General features: G+C 42.0%; 1 protein-coding gene across 7 annotated transcripts in view; it reads right to left on the bottom strand.

Annotated features, from left to right (window-relative positions):
* RELCH (RAB11 binding and LisH domain, coiled-coil and HEAT repeat containing) overlaps positions 1 to 15,321 on the bottom strand; it is a 124,635-nt gene that overhangs the window by 34,195 nt on the left and 75,119 nt on the right. For all 7 annotated transcript variants that reach the window (XM_050939868.1, XM_050939869.1, XM_050939872.1 and 4 more), the window contains 6 exons: positions 9,879 to 10,035; positions 9,192 to 9,315; positions 7,897 to 7,945; positions 6,903 to 6,982; positions 2,937 to 3,043; positions 2,267 to 2,366 (listed from right to left, as the gene is read on the bottom strand). In XM_050939868.1, the coding sequence (XP_050795825.1) occupies positions 2,267 to 2,366; positions 2,937 to 3,043; positions 6,903 to 6,982; positions 7,897 to 7,945; positions 9,192 to 9,315; positions 9,879 to 10,035 (617 nt within the window). The remainder of the gene's footprint in view (positions 1 to 2,266; positions 2,367 to 2,936; positions 3,044 to 6,902; positions 6,983 to 7,896; positions 7,946 to 9,191; positions 9,316 to 9,878; positions 10,036 to 15,321) is intronic.

Raw genomic sequence — 15,321 nt, 5'->3', positions numbered from 1 at the left:
CGTTTGCGTCTGTGGGGAGGGAGACGTTCCCCGCTTATCCAGAGCCCTGCTGCCACGCATGCAGCACTCTGAGGGGCGGGGCTGGGCTGTGCACGCGTGTGAAGGCAGGGCTCCGGATGAGTGGGGAGTCTCATGGTAAGGGGTCTGGGGCCGGGGGTTGGGTAAGGGGTGGGGGCGGTCAAGGGACAGGCAGCAGGGTGGGTTGGATGGGATCCCGGGGAGGTGGTTAGGGGCGGGAGTCTCTGGAGGGGGCAGTCAGGGAGCAGGGGGGGTTGGATGGGGCATGGGAGTCCCAGGGTCTGTTAGGGGTGGGTGGTGGATAGGTGTCAGGGCAGTCAGGGGACAGGGAGGAGGGTCAGGGGGGCAGTCAGGGTGGTGGGGGTCTCTGGAGGGGGTGGTCAGGAGACAAGGAGCTGGGGAGGTTGGATGAGTCGGGATTTCTGGGGAGGCTGTCAGGAGGCAGGGGTGTGGAGAGGGGTTGGGTAAGCAGGGAGCGGGGTGGGGTTGTATGAGTCCAGAGTTCTGGGGGGGGGTCCTGTCAGGGGGCGGGGAGTGGTTGGATGGGACATGAGAGTCCAGGGGGTTCTGTCTGGGTGCAGGGGTGTACGTAAGGGTTGGGGCAGTCAGGGGACAGGTGGGGAGTACGGTCCTAGGGGAGCAATCAGGGGACAAGGGACAGGGAGGCTTAGACAGGGCGTGGGGTCCCAGGAGGGGGTAGCTGGGACAAGGAGTGGGGAGGAGGTTGGGGTTCTGGGGGAGCAGACACCCAGCCTTCTGCCCTGAGCCCTGACCCCCCCCACACACACCCAGTCCTCTGCCCTGAGCCCTGCACCCCCCCCCACACACCCAGTCCTCTGCCCTGAGCCCTGTACCATCCTCTGACTCCTTCACCCCCCACCCATGACCCCAGCCCTGACTCTGGCACCCCCACACATCCCCAGCCCCCCCCATCCCATGTACCCTGCACACCCCCACCCTGAGCACCAAACGGGAACTCCTGCACCCCTACTCACATTCCCACCTGCACCCCGCACACCAAATGGGAGCTGCCCAGATAAGTGCCCCTACACCCAAACTTCCTGCCCCAACCCTGAGCCCCCTCCCTCATTTTAGCTCCTGGCCAGACCCTTCACCCCCAGTCCTGTGCTCCGTCCACTCCCACCCTCAGTTCAGTGCAGAGAGAGGAAGAGAATGGGCCAGAACCAGGAAGAAGGTAAGTAATCACTGTATGTGGGCAGGGCCGGGACCCCAGACCGGCAGCAGGCTGAGCGGGTCCAGCAGCCGGGATCCCGGCTGGCAGGAGCCAGCAGATGGAACCTCTGAGCAGCAGTGGGCTGAGCCGCTCAGCCCACTGCCAGTCTGGGGTCCCGGCTGCTGGCCCCGCACAGTCCGCTGCCAGTCTGGGGTTCTGACTGCCAGACCCTTCCCAGCTGGGGTCCCGGGAGCAGGCCCCACTCAGCCCACTGTTGGCCTAGGTGAACACAACCCCAGACCAGCAGCAGGCTGAGGAGGCCAGTGGCGTAAGATCAACATTTTAATTTAATTTTAAATGAAGCTTCTTAAACATTTTGAAAACCTTGTTTATTTTACAACACAACAATAGTTTAGTTATATAATATATAGACTTGTAGAGAGAGACCTTCTAAAAAATATTAAAATATATTACTGGCACGCGAAACCTTAAATTAGAGTGAATAAATGAAGACTCGGCACACCACTTCTGAAAGTTGCCGACCCCTGCCTTAGAGTATAGGAATAAGGTTATGAATACAGTTAACCTGTGAATTATGCCATCAATTAAATAAGTGTGTTCAAGATGCAAAAAGAAAAATGGATCAACAAAGTTCAAGATGCGCATGCAAAGCTTACATACAGACTTAAGCAAGCACATTTCCTAATTTGACAAGGTATATAAAACTGGTTTGAACACAGTTCAGTACTGAAATGATTTCTCATATCCAATCAATATTTTTCAGCATGCAAAGATCAAATGTAATATTGAAGTCAGCAGCAGAACAAAGATGAACACACAAATTACTATAAAAATGTCTTGCGAGCAGTTGATAAAGCACCAATGTTGTTTAATTAACTAGAATATGCAACAGATGCAGAAAGAAAACTGTACAACACAATAACTTGCTGCTCCATCACACAGTACACAACCTATTCAGAACACAATACATACATTCAGATACTGAGATGAATATATATTTTAAATACATTGCAATTTCAGGCTCCATGTAACAGAGTTTTGATACTCACTTACCTCAAACATTCTAGCAGCTGTGCATCGAACAAGAGCTGAAGTATGAACAACTCCATACCACAGTACAGTTAACAGCAGTTCATGGTATGCTGGGTTTGCACTAAAAGAAAATAAAAGTCAAGCTAACACTGTGTGTAGAGTTGGTATGATTACAAACTACAAAGGCAGTCCTCAATGGCATGTAGAAATGTGCACTCTTTAAAACACTTAAACTTCAAAAACATTCATTTGTGCAAGTCTTTTTTAAGAATCAGCTTTACTGATGGTGGTGGGGAAATGGGCTATATCATGCAATTGATCCTTTGAAAACAAATGACAGGAAAGCCACTTTGTTCTGAATGATTTACATTGACAAAAAATGTATGAGTGAGAGAAAGCGGGCTAAGTAATATCTTATTGGACCAACTTCCGTCTGTGAGGCAGACAAGCTTTCAGCCTACATAAGGCACAAACAAAACATTTATTGCAATGTTCAAATATAGAATACATTCTGGCTTAATCGTACAGTGGATACTGGATTTACCACTTTTTAACTTAATCAAGTAAAGCTGATTTATATATGTAATTCACCTGACCTTTTGTTGCAATTATACTTATAACTGAAAGTACATTATGAAAATTTTTGTAATTATTAACCCATTTAAAATTAATTCCATCTTATGTACTTTACCCCAGTTCCACAAAAGAAGCCTTCAGACTATTAAGAGGCGCATGTGATAGTGAAAGCATAGTCATTACATCTTCTAAGAATCCAATTAACAGTTTGCGGTCTTCTTCCTAAAAGAAAGTATGCAACATTCATTTTAGTTTTATAAGCTATGGTATGACTTAAAGATTTAAGTAAGTTTAAAGGCAAGGGCATCACAGAATGGATAAAGAAAAATAATTTTAACTGACATGTATAATTAAATATTTAAAGGTTAGACAACCTAATATTCATATCCAAGAAAAAACCAATGATATTTTAACAAAACAAACACAATTAAACAGTTTAAAGAATACTATCAAGGTATTTTTCATAGTTTCTGAAATATTTCTTATTGTCCATGTACCCTTATCCCTTTAAAAAGTATATGTAATTCATGTTTTTCTTTCAGAATGTGTGCTAGTGCACGCATACACACTTGTATGTTGTTCCAGGATTGATCAATACTATTATGGACCATTTAGCATATTAAGGACATGACAAAAGCATGCCTTAAATAGCAATGGGTAGAATTTAAGAGGTTTGGAGAGTTCAGATAAACAATAAGCAGATTAAGGGTGCATTAAGAGTGCCCTCTTTCTAGGGCTTGGACAGTTGCCATTGCCCTACTCTCTGACTGGATGGTTTGCATTTCATAATCTGACATATCTGTCAATTGCATTTGCCGTACATTTCTTTTAAATTGCTTGGTGGATACTAATTATAGCTACCCATACTCCTAACCAAGGTAACATTAACTTTTAATTTTATAAAGTGTATTTGAGAATTCCAGGATGAATGAAGACTGGAGAGACTTCTTGTTTCTGGTTATGCAATACACGACTATATATTTCCAATGGAATAAATTCTAAATTAAGATGTAAAATGAGGAATGCAAAATGTTAATCTTTTTTTAATTGGGAAGTGGGGAACTAGAGAGGCATGTCAAAATGTTAAATGGCTTTCTTTACACCATTTTTTAAAAAAAATTAAAGGAGTCAATCTTAAATCTGTTCAATAAAATCTAAAATGTTTCACATCTTCCATGTACAAAGTTTTACTAATTTTGCAGACCATAGATTCATTTTTAATTTAAAACAGTTTCTACTAAGACTTGAGGTATTCTTAAATTGCCTTTTCATTAAAAAAGCAAAATAAATATGCTCTGGGTTAAGCAGTTGTAAGTGCTCTAACTACACATCCGGGATGTCTGACTGTCTGGCAATAAACCTGTACCACTCAGTGTACAATTTCATTATTACACTTACACACATACACACACCCATACCCATTAGTGAGGTTGAAAAATCAAGCTCTGAAAAGTGGAGAGACCAGAATTAAGCTTGCTTAATTTGGTCTCCATATGCATTCTGGTATAGTGTGTCAGAGACTATATTTTTGCCACAGGAACCCGGTCTTATGCAGTGCACAGAATGAATGCTGATCAATTAATGAGAAGCTATTCAATATTTCATTTTCTTCTCACTAGGCTATGTATGGTCCCAAGCCTTACGTACGGCACATTATTTAAACCTTGCTCTGAAGACAGAATTATTAATTTGCTCATGGACTTTTCTATGGTGCTCATCCCTGTAGTACCTGAGTGCTTCATAAACACATCTTCCCAATACCCTTGTGGGGAGCTGATGAATAGAGATTAAAGTCAAAAGTTGCCACTAATTTTGGTGCCCAATTGAAACACCTAGGACCTGATTTTTCAGCATACTTAGCATTTACTTCATATATTCAAAGCAGAGCTTCCACTGACTTTAGTAGCAGCAGTCAGTGCTCAGTGCTTCTGCAAATCAGAGCCCTTCCCCCAGTCTCAAAACAGCCATCCAGAAATTGAGAAACAAAATTAGTGGCCATTTGTGAAGAGTTTGGTTTAAAAGAATTGCCTACCATCACTAAAAGCAAAGAAGCTTCTACTAAGCATGTGCAAACTGAGATGTTTCAAAGGATTATACCCACTAAATTTTCTCAGGAAGGGCAAAAGGCACATCCTTGACAAAGGCTACCATGCTGCCAAATTTCAAGTCCTTGCTTCAAAGCCAGGGGTGCTAGAGCTTTTCAAATAAAATGTCACCAGAGTTTTGTTTTGTTTTTTTAAACATGGGCAAAACAATGTCTTTTCCCCTACTTTCATTCTTGGAAATGTCTGAATTGTTTTGGGTGAAATTTAAAAGAAAAAAGTCTGAGGCAGATATTCAAAATGAGAAATAAGCCCAAAAAGTTAAAAGTTGGCAGTTATAAGCAACTGAAAACAGAGTCTTATAATGAGAAATGTTGGGCAACTTTAATAGATGGTGTTACTAGCTCTACCTATATAACATTTCTGAAGACCATGGCTTCCTTAAATATTTGGAACTGCCTAGAGTTTTACCAGCAGCAACATACCACACTAAACCAACTAAATAATTCTCTGAAGTCCTTGGATAATAAAAATCTGCTAATTTGAATCAGTTTGCTGACATTTTTGCATTTAAACTTGACAGACAGTAAACCTGTTTAGATTAGATTAGATTAAAGATGGTGCTACATAACATTAAAGTTAAACATCCTCCTAATAAATGTACTTTTGCCTTGTGATCCCATGTTCTGATGTCCAAGAGTCACTTTATTCATCTTAACACTGTAAAGGACATTGTCATATGCTGTAAAGATTTTACATTCGGAATTAACTATTTTTTCTTAATATGGGAGAACTCAGTGAAAAATCAGAGACCAAGTCATCCAATAATCAACAAACAGAAAATAGTCCCACAATAATGGAAAAAAATGCATAAGTCATTATAAATCAAGGATGCTGCTGGAGCAGATCTCATTCACTGAGTTGCCAATTTGTGTAAAATTTAGAAAAACGCCTATTGTGGTCTTTAAAGGTGACTTGTATAGGATAAGAAAATGTGCCCTCTTTGGTTTCCTTATTATGTATAAAGTCTGGAAGGGTTCTTTCTCTGAAGAACTTCTGTACCTGATTTCAACCTTAAGAGCATCAAATATGGTCCTCGCAGTTTTGCTAGAGTACATTTTATGGATGACCCACATACGTATTAGGGGAGTTCTTAGCCCTTAGAATGAAGGGATGTATTCCTTAACAAGAGAGCTTTCTGCTCAAATATTTTAGTTAAATAGAGGTCAACAGAATACCTAGAAGAATTCTACTTTATCTGAAGAAAAAAAGTCACATCATCTCATTCAAATGTTACTTCCTCCCATGATATTGGTCATAAACTGAGACATCTAAGCCACTTCTACACTACAAAAATGTAAAATCCCCCTATCTACAGCTTTTGCCACTGGTTTAGCTGACTTAATATTTGTACTGGTGGGACCTTGAGTGTGGAAAAAACCTCCCTCAACTGGGCCTGTTTTTACAACTGTTTTGACTGAACTGGATTTCAAAATTGACTGAAGGACTGTATACAAAGTCTGTTTGGAAGTCTTGTGTATGCTAGCGCTCTCAATCAATGCTAACATCCTTTCATCTGAAACTGCTATAACACAGACTGGAATTTATTTTGGGAAAATTTCCCCTGTGGAGACATGGCCACAGTCACCCTAAAGTTTTCAAGGACAGAAAAAACCCCAAATTTCCAAGGTTAAAAGAAAAAAAAAATCCTCCTTATTTTAAAAAAACTCTTTCAATTCTTTTATACATGATAAAGTAGCTGAAAAAAAGCTATAAGAAATCAAAATTTCTTCTTTATTTACCAACACCGAACAAAAATACCACGGTTACCCAATTATAAATCAATCTTTATTCAGATGCTACTACAAATTACCGGGCTTTTGCTGTTCATATCAGAAATCCTTTAAGATATTTATCATGGTAATCGGTCCATCTTTTTTTACAGTCTGAAGTTTTGTTTACATACAGTAATTTATTCAAAGGGCTGCAGAGTGTGTTCTACATTTTAATACTAAATTAAAAAAAAAAATCATTCTTACCTGAATATAGCATGTAAGGACACCTGTTGCATAGATGGGTACTGTGGCTTTTGTTAGTACCCCATTCCCTGCAGTGGAATCTAAAAGTCATTGATACAATGTATCAGAAAAATTTAAAATAGAATTCCTTATCTTGCAATTAATTACTTTTGGGCAATATTCACCTTTAAGGCATGTTCACCTTTAAGAGTGATTCATTAAGTTTACATGCTCAACATTTTGACAGCATACAAAGAGGACTACATTTGAGATCTATGTTTAAGCAACATTCTAGGCTTGACAGAAGAAAAATAATGGAGAGATACAGTTGCTTCTGTAAACAATTCCTACATTAGGGAATTTATTGAAAATTCTTCCCCATGCTCATGTCAGCTCAGCGTTAGCATAGATGGTCCAGCAGGCATTTTCAACAATGGACCAATTAAATAAGGCACATCTAATCAAAATGGTGTTGAAAACAGCTGCTAGAGTCCATGATCCATCTACACTAGGTAACTCCGTGGTGAGGCTGAATTGGTGTTAGTAACTGTGGGAAGGTTTGGCATGTAGCTCAGTAGCAGCATTAACAATTTATTTTAAGGTGCACAAGAGCATTCAAACAGCTCAAAATACATTAGACAGTTCTGGCTGCAGACTCACGCCAAGATATTTAAAAAATGGGTGCCTAAAATTATCCTTAAATCCTTGTTTAGTCACCTAAGGAAGTGACCTGATTTTCAAAAGCACTGAGCAATCAGTTTCCTTTGGCCTTTCAATTAAAATAGACAATATTATACAAATATTTATTTTCATTTTAAAAACATAATTAAGGCAGCCATGTCAATTTAAAATGAATTTTACTTTCAAAATAACTTCTGCTTACAGACTTTTTCTTTGGTTAATATTAAATCACTTTTACAGACCGATTCCAGAGACAAGCAATTTACAAATTTTTCCTCAGTTCAGGCTGAGGTTGATTTTTATTCATGTTAATAAAAATGAATGTGCTACTCACCGATGTTTTCCTCAGATAGTCTTAAGATTTCTTGGAATTGCGGTTTTACCTACAGAATAGATGGGTACCCAATTTAAGCAAATCTGTAACAAGTTTCAGTTTATTTATAAAAGAGGTAAAGACCAGAGAAACAAAAATTGTGGAGACACTGGCAGAATACTTGGAAGTTTCCTCAAGTTTTATCAAAACTCAAGGGAAGTGTAATCTCACGAAACCAAGCCTTAAACTGAGCACCTGATATTAAATGAGGAGGTAAACACCATCAATCATTGACTTTGAAGGCATAAGGCATTCAGCAATGTGCAGGACGAGGCTCTATTTGATCTGCACAGTACCACAAAAATTATGCTTACTGCAAAAGCTGGGGCGGGAGGATTTACAAGTTTTACAACGCAACACAAGTATATTGGCGGATTTCCCTGAAACTTCCCCAAAATTTTCTCCCCCCAGCCTGTGATGACAATTTACACCAAAAGGCTTTACAAGTTTAGAGTTCATGTCCAAAAGTGACCTTAGACTAGAATCTGGAATTAACCTTCTTTATGGAGACTCTTCTTACGGCTCCAAAATACTTGTGTCAGTCTTTGTAAATACTCCTTTAAAAGACTGAAATAAATTCAGTGCAAACATTCACTGTAAAATATTTTTAAAATGGACAATTATTTTTTCAGCTGATCTTCACATCTCTAAAATTTTACTGAGTAATTATAATCCTTTAAAATGTTGTTATTCTTTGTTGATTTTCAATAGACCTTGCCTTGCATTCCTTAAACATGTTGAACAAGGAGAATACTTAGTTTAAATCAACAATCCAATATGAATGAAAGGAGGACATGCAGATATATGTGAATAAGATTTGGCACACAAAATGTACTGTATAACGTACTACATACACTAAAGGAAAACTGATAACATATTTTACTGAAATTAGGCCAGAGTCTCCAGCCCAAAGTGTCCACTAAGGAAAAGTAAGTAGTGTGTCAGTGGGCTCCTCCCCATTTCAAGTTGGGTAGGATGGCAATCTGGGAACAGAATCCCTGCCTGTAGTATGAATAAAGAGACATCATGAAAGGTGAGAGACAAATGGAATCCAAGATGAGTGGAGAAAGAAAAAAACAGAATGTGGCCAAGAGCAGGTTTAAGACTGGTAAGTGAAATGTGCCAGTGATTTTCGACCCTGGAATGAAATATTGTAACTCATATCTCATGTATGCACATGAGGTAAATATGATGCTGTATTATTAGTTATTTCTATATTTAATTAAACTAAGCTAGATACAGAAGAATTCTATTACCTTAGTGTTTGTGAAAATTTTCCCAAATGTCCTGCAAAGCCGCCAGAAAAACCTGGAGAATTCATGGACGCAGGCAGTTGAGGCAACATTGATTTTGCCAACTATTTCTATAAGCTGTGGTAACCTAAAAGAGGAAGTAGCAGCACATTAAAAGTTACTCTGCACATTTCCTTCTCTGTGATTTCACTTCACCCTACAAACTGACTGCACTTTATATATCATTGATCTTCTTGATCATTGCCAATTTTAATCCCAGCAATACAACAACATTAACAGTTGAGACAATCCCTGCTAGAATTCCCTTTGTTTGGGATAGTGGTGTATTATCTCCTAGGAGCATTTGGCATTTGAGTTTCAAAATACCCCCTTTTATTGTGGAATATCATTCTGCAAGTGTCTTAAAATGCAAGAAGCCTCACTCCCTTACATAATGATGTCTTTCTAGATCAGCACAAAGAGGAAATCAACTTTTTGGTACAAATACTATTAATCTATGAACACATTAAAGGCTATATTTTTTCCAGAATGAATCAAAGAATGGAATTCTAGAGTTTTTAGGTATGCGAAGTATACAAAAATGTCAGTTAAATATTAAGATAATGAACAGAACCTGGACTTTTTACCAATAACTGTTTAGAAGGCATGAAAGTTTTGTATTAGGAGTGCAGGAAAAACAGGTACACTCACAGTTGATTGACAACCCATAGCAAAGTCTCCCAGCCTGTGGTACCCTCAAGTTCCAGTTGGTAATCATAAAGCTGCAGCAGCACCGCTAGCTGTTCACGGCTTCCAATGATAGTAGCCACATCCTGAAGAGGTGAGACAGGCCGAGGGAATCTAGTCACTGTAACAGAAGACGACAAAACCATGTGTTAAAAAAAAGCAAAAGATAACCTTGACGTGATGTCAATAATTAAAAATAGTAATTATTAATTTGAACTTCTACAGCATGTTCCATCTAAGGCTAAGTGCTTTATAGAAATAAATAGGTCAAATCTAAGTCTTAAAGGTAGGTGGGGATTTTACAGATGGGGAAACAGAGGTAGAAAGTAGAGAGACTAAAAAATTCTCCAAAGATCTCATAGCAAGTCTGTGGAGGAGCAAGGAATAGAAAACTGGGTCTTCTGATACCCTGTATTATGCTTTAAATCACAAGACTATTCCCTTCTTTCCATATTAAACTGAAGGGAATTCTATGTTTTTGATCACTAAACTTCTTCTGACGTTAAAATTCATCCATTTACAAAACATAAGAGGGCTAAAAGAATTCTGGAGGTACGCCTATGAACCTAAGACAATATTTTTAACATAATGGTTATGGATTATATTAACTTAATTTTGTTTTTATACTCTCAAATCCTTATAAAAACATATATAACGCTACCTTGCAAAAAAGTTCAACAAGGACATGTCCCCCTATTGCTGAATTCACCCAAAAAGAACACACTTGTGATTCCATCAGAAGTTACTAGATCAATGGAAATTGCATACATGAGATTTTTCCTTTATGCATGCACTGTTGTTGTAGCCATGTTGGTCCCAGGATATTAGAGAGAAAGTGGATGAGGTATTATCTCTTATTGGCCCATTGGATCTCCTAACTTCTATTGGTGAGAAAGAAGCTTTTGAGTTCACCTACCTTGTGTGTCTAATTTTCCTTTTACGTAAAAGGAGAAATTGTCACTCTAGCTAAATTCTGAAACTTTATAGTATTCTAGGCTTAGACAGGAGTGCCTTAGGGTATGTCTACACTACAGGATTACTCCGATTTTATAGAATTCAATTTTTGGCAACAGATTGTATAAAGTCGAGTGCATGCAGCCACACTAAGCATATTAATTTGGCGATGTGTGTCCACAGTACCGAGGCTAGTGTCGACTTCTGGAGTGTTGCACTGGGGGTAGCTATCCCATAGTTTTCACAGTCTCTCCCGCCCATTGGAATTCTGGGTTGAGATCCCAATGCCTGATGGGGCAAAAAACATTGCCGCGGGTGGTTCTGGGTACATGTCATCAGGCCCTCACTCTCCCTCTCCCTCTCCCTCCCTCCATGAAAGCAATGGCAGACAACTGTTTCGTGCCTTTTTACCTGTGCAGATGCCATACCATGGCAAGCATGGAGCCTGCACAGCTGTCACTGTAAGTCTCCTGGGTGCTGGTAGACGTGGGACTGCATTGCTACACAGCAGCAGCTCATTGCCTTTTGGCAACAGATGACGACTTTCAGGCCTAATGCACTGTCATCATATAAAGATGGGAGTGACTCAGCCACGTCATTTCCCATCTTCTGCAGAGCACCCAGGAGATGATGAGAGCTAGCAGTCGTAATGGAGCATCTTCTGCTAAGCCCCCAGGAGATGACAATGGCTAGCAGTCATACTGCACTGTCTGCTGTCAGCCTAAGATATAAAAGATAGATGGAAACAGAAATAGAACAGATTTGTTTTGTATTCATTTGCCCCTCCCATCACTCCATGAAATCAACAGCCAGCTAAACCCAGGCTTTTGAGTTCAATCCTTGAGAGGGCCATTCTTTGTGACAGTTGTTTGTATTTCTCCTTGATGCAAAGCCTCTGCCTTTGTGGATTTTAATTCCCTGTAACCCACGTTGTCAGTCGCCCCTCCCTCCGTCAGAGCAATGCAGACAATCATTTCATGCCTTTTTTCAGTGCAGATGCCATACCACGGCAAGCATGGAGCCTGCTCAGCTCAAAGCAGCAGTGACGAACACTGTAAACACCTCATGCATTATCATGCAGTTTATGCTGAACAAGAACCTGCAAAAACCAGGCGAGGCGGCAGCGACAAGAGTGATGAGGACATGGACACAGAATTCTCTCAAACCGTGGGCCCCGGCGCTTTGGAGATGATGGTATTAATGGGGCAGGTTCATGCCGTGGAATACCGATTCTGGGCCCGGAAAACAAGCACAGACTGGTGGGACTACATAGTGTTGCAGGTGTGGGACGATTCCCAGCGGCTGCGAAACTTTCGCATTGCGTACGGGCACTTTCATGGAACTTTGTGATTTGCTTTCCCTTGCCCTGAAACACCAGAATACCGAGATGAGAGCAGCCCTCACAGTTGAGAAGCGAGTGGCGACAGCCCTGTGGAAGCTTGCAACGCCAGACAGTTACCGGTCAGTCGGGAATCAATTTGGAGTGGGCAAATCTATTGTGGTGGCTGCTGTGATGCAAGTAACCAAAGCAATCACTAAGCTGCTGCTACCAAAGGTGGTGACTCTGGGAAATGTGCAGGTCATAGTGGATGGCTTTGCTGCAATGGGATTCCCTAACTGTGGTGGGGCGATAGATGGAACCCATAGCCCTATCTTGGCACCGGAGCCCCAGGGCAGCCAGTACATAAACTGCAAGGGGTACTTTTCAATGGTGCTTCAAGCACTGGTGGATCACAAGGGACATTTCACCAACATCAATGTGGGATGGCTGGGAAGGGTTCATGATGCTCGCGTCTTCAGGAACGCTACTCTGTTTAAACGACTGCAGCAAGGGAATTACTTCCCAGACCAGAAAATAACAGTTGGGGATGTTGACATGCCTATAGTTATTCTTGGGGACCCAGCCTACCCTTTAATGCCACGGCTCATGAAGCCATACGCAGGTAGCCTGGACAGTAGTCAGGAGCTGTTCAACTATAGGCTGAGCAAGTGCAGAATGGTGGTAGAATGTGCATTTGGATGTTTAAAGGGTCGCTGGAGCACTTTACTGACTCGCTTAGACCGCAGCCAAACCAATATTCCCTTTGTTATTGCTGCTTGCTGTGTGCTCCACAATCTCAGAGAGTAAGGGGGAGACGTTTATGGCAGGGTGGGAGGCTGAGGCAAATTGCCTGGCCGCTGATTATGCACAGTCAGACACCAGGGCGATTAGAAGAGTACACCAGGAAGCGGTGTGCATCAGAGAAGCTTTGAAAACCAGTTTCATGACTGGCCAGGCTACGGTGTGAGAGTTCTGTTTGTTTCTCCTTGATGAAAACCTGCCCCCTTGATTGACTCATTCCCTGTAAGCCACCCACCCTCCCCACTTCGATCACAGCTTGCTTGCAAAGGAAATAAAGTCACTATTGTTTAAAAACCATGTATTCTTTATTAATTGATTATAAAAACAGGAAGAGAACTGATAAGGTAGCCGGGTGGGGTGTGGCAGGACGGGAGGAAAAGGCCACTTCAGAACTTGTTGAATGACAGCCTTCTGTTGCTTGTGCTGTCCACCTGGGTAGAGTGGCAGGGTGCATGCAGCCTCCCTCCCTGCGTTCTTGGGTGTCTGGGTGAGGAGGCTATGGAACTTGGGGAGGGGATGGCGATTAAACAGGGGCTGCAGTGGCACTCTGTGATCCAGCTGCCGTTCCTGAAGCTCCACCAGGCGCCGGAACACGTCCGTTTGATCCCGCAGTAGCTGCAGCGTTGCATCCTGCCTCCTCTGATCTTCCTACCACCACCTCTCATCTCGATTGTCCCTCCTGTCCTCACGTTCGTTGGCCGCTTTCCTGTACTCTGATACTGTGTCTTCCACTCATTCAGATGAGCTCTTTCATTGCGGGTTGACTCCATGATCTCATAGAACATTTCATTGCGCGTGCTTTTTTTGTTGTTGCCTTATCTGAGATAGTCTTTGGGACAGAGGAAGGAGGCTTGAAAAATTTGCAGCTGCAGGAGGGAAAAAAGGAAGAGAAGTATTTAAAAATATACATTTTACAAAACAATGGGTATACTCTTTCATGGTGACAACACTATTCACATTACATAGCATATGTGATTTCAGTACAAGGTCGCATTTTGCATCTTAATATTGAGTGCCTGTGGCTTTGGTGTTAGAGATCACAGACGCAGGGCCAGGCAACAGAATATGGCCTGCATGTGACCATAGTCTTCTGGCTTCTGAAACCTTCATAAAAGCAGTGCCCTCTTTTCCCATACCAAGCAAAGCCCGTTGAGGTGCTGAGGTTTTCATGTTAACGTGCAGCAGCAGAAACCAAACTAGTCCCCTCACCCCCATTCAAGTCTCTGGGATGATCGCTTTACCCCTCCTCCCTACCACGTGGCTGGTATCAGAGAAGATCCCTGCTAGCCAAATGCAAACAGCTCAGTGCCAGTGGCCCCCCACCCCCGCCACTGCCTGGCTAACTGTGGGGAGGATTTCTTTTAAGCCACAGGCAAACAGCCCAGTAGGAATGGCCACCTCTGAATGTCTCCTTAATTAAATTTCCATATTTCAACCACGTTACCATGAATGATATCAATCTCCTGAGGATAACACAGAGAGATAAAGACGCTGCTTGATTGCCAGCAAACACTGGGACCATACGCTGCCAGGCTTTGTCATGCAATGACATCAGATTACTTGTTACTAGCATGGCATGGCAAAGTGTCCTATCATGGAGGATGGAATACGGCTGCTCTCCCCAGAAACCTTCTGCAAAGGCTTCTAGAGTACCTCCAGGAGAGCTTCATGGAGATGTCCCCTGGAGGATTTCCGCTCCATCCTCAGACACGTTAACAGACTTTTCCAGTAGCTGTACAGGCCACGAATGCACCCCAAGTCCTCAGGGCAAATTAATCATCAAAAAATGCTTGCTTTTAAACCATGTTTTATATTTACAAAAGGTACACTCACCAGAGGTCCCTTCCATGGCTTCATGGTCTAGGATACCGCCTTGGGAGGGTTGGGACGCTACTTCAGTCAGACTGAGAAAAAGATCCTGGCTGTTGGGGAGAACGGTGTGCTGTGTGCTCTCCACAAGCTCGTCGTCCTCCTCCTCCTCCTCCTCATCTTCTCTGCCTGCAAAATCCTCAGGCATGGCTGAGAGTACCTCCTCCTCGGAATCCATGGTCAGGGGTGGAGTAGTGGTGGCAGCCCCCCCTAGAATTGCATGCAGCTCAGCATAGAAGCGGCATGTCTGTGGCTCTGCCCTGGAGTGCCCATTTGCTTCTTTGATTTTCTGGTACACTTGTCTGAGCTCTTTAACTTTCACGCGGCACTGTAGTGAGTTCCTGTTGTGGTCTCTCTCTCCATCATGCTCTTGGAGATTTTTTCAAATGTTTTGGCATTCATCTTTTGGAACATAGTTCTGCTAGCACGGAATCGTCTCCCCATACAGCGATCAGATCCAGT

This window comes from Gopherus flavomarginatus, chromosome 2 (assembly GCF_025201925.1).
Source record: "Gopherus flavomarginatus isolate rGopFla2 chromosome 2, rGopFla2.mat.asm, whole genome shotgun sequence".
In the NCBI taxonomy this organism is placed as follows: Eukaryota; Metazoa; Chordata; order Testudines; family Testudinidae; genus Gopherus; species Gopherus flavomarginatus.
The sequence above is the reverse complement of the archived record's forward strand: the minus strand, read 5'-3'. Positions and strand labels throughout refer to the sequence as shown.